Below are 1,450 nucleotides of genomic sequence, written 5' to 3'. Positions count from 1 at the left end.
TTAACCACTCAGGGTAACTCCACCCAGGCTTTCTACCTACCCTATTATACAACAGATTGGAAGCGATTTTTTAATTCTTTATCTTACTTTGCCCCGTTCTCAGCAGTGGTGGACATGAGGACAGGTAAACTCTCTCTTCCCCTACTGGTAGTGCTCCCATTTCATATATTTCTTTCTTCAAGCACCAGATCTCGCGTTGGCCTCTACTAGTACCCGATTGAGCCTGCAGTTACTCTCATTCAATCTCAAGGCAAAAGGACCTATCATTCCGCCCATGTCGCAACAACTATCTCTGTCAATGCAGGCAACTTCACATGGACCCGAAGATGTAGTAATTACTACTATAACATATACAGTCGTTGACCCCAACAACCCATCTTACTTGACCGTCACCGAGCTTTGCACAACCTTAAGATCTCCTCCCTGCCGTCACTGCCAGTATCAGCAACCACAAACGGTAGAGATGACAACCATCAAAGTTGACTGCAATGCTTGTGGCCACTATGACGAGAACACAATCATTCTGGATGTTCCAGCGGGGGCAGTCGTGGTAGCTCCGACGGGTGAGCACTCAGTTCACGAAAGTCACCAAGTGCAGTTTCATGAGCCCAACCCTTATGGACAGAAACCTCGCCCCGATCAGTCAGACCCTCAAATTTGGCAAAAACACCGGCCACAAAACACTTCGCCTGCCGCTGGCAACAACCTACATGACGGTGAAGGAGGACATAAGGTTGATCAACCTCAGACTTACCAAGCCGGACCAACTGGCGCTAGGGGCAGTCATGGACAAGGAGAGCCGGCTGTAGTGACTAAGACTGAACCAAATCCCACACCGGTAGGAGGGAATGGCCAAACCGAGCCTCCAAAACCAACATTTCACCACAGGCCAGGTCCGGCTTCTACACCGGTGGCGCTTTATGCGACTCTCGTGGTGGTCTCAGGGGCCGTAGCGAAAACGATGGAGGGAATGTTTATGGCGATCTCCTTTATAATTGTATTTATTTTCCTTTTATGAGGATATAAAGATTTAACCAAAGTGCCAAGACTAGCTAAGTTTTTATTTTATGTAATTTTATTTATATATTACTTTAATAAATAATAATTTAAAAATAATAATAATAATTTAAGAAGAATAATAATAATTTAAAAATAATAATAATAATTTAAGAATAATAATAATAATTTAAAAATAATAATAATAATAAAAGTAAAAATATTAAAAAAATAAAAGAAATTAAAAAATTAAAAAATTAAAATTAAAATAAGATAATTATAATTATAACTAACTTAAGTAATATATAAAATAAGTAAATATAATAAATAAATAAATAAAATAAAAATCTTAACCTTTATAACATAAATTAAAACAAAAATATAATAAACTATTTCCCTTATTTATATTAATAATATACTAATATTTAGCTAATCTATTAAGTCTATTATATAT

General features: G+C 37.2%; 1 protein-coding gene across 1 annotated transcript; it reads left to right on the top strand.

The window, feature by feature from the left end:
* Nucleotides 1-274: 274 nt before the first annotated feature.
* On the top strand, nucleotides 275-1,026 carry FOXG_18364 (uncharacterized protein; the record flags this gene model as incomplete). The annotated part of the gene is made up of 2 exons (XM_018398437.1): nucleotides 275-838; nucleotides 889-1,026. The coding sequence occupies 2 exons, from the start codon at nucleotides 275-277 to the stop codon at nucleotides 1,024-1,026; spliced, it is 702 nt and encodes a 233-aa protein (XP_018236281.1).
* Nucleotides 1,027-1,450: the final 424 nt, after the last annotated feature.

The sequence above is a fragment of the Fusarium oxysporum genome, chromosome 5 (genome assembly GCF_000149955.1).
Source record: "Fusarium oxysporum f. sp. lycopersici 4287 chromosome 5, whole genome shotgun sequence".
NCBI classification, from domain to species: Eukaryota; Fungi; Ascomycota; class Sordariomycetes; order Hypocreales; family Nectriaceae; genus Fusarium; species Fusarium oxysporum.
Note: the sequence above shows the minus strand (reverse complement) of the source record. Positions and strands in the feature narration are given on the sequence as shown.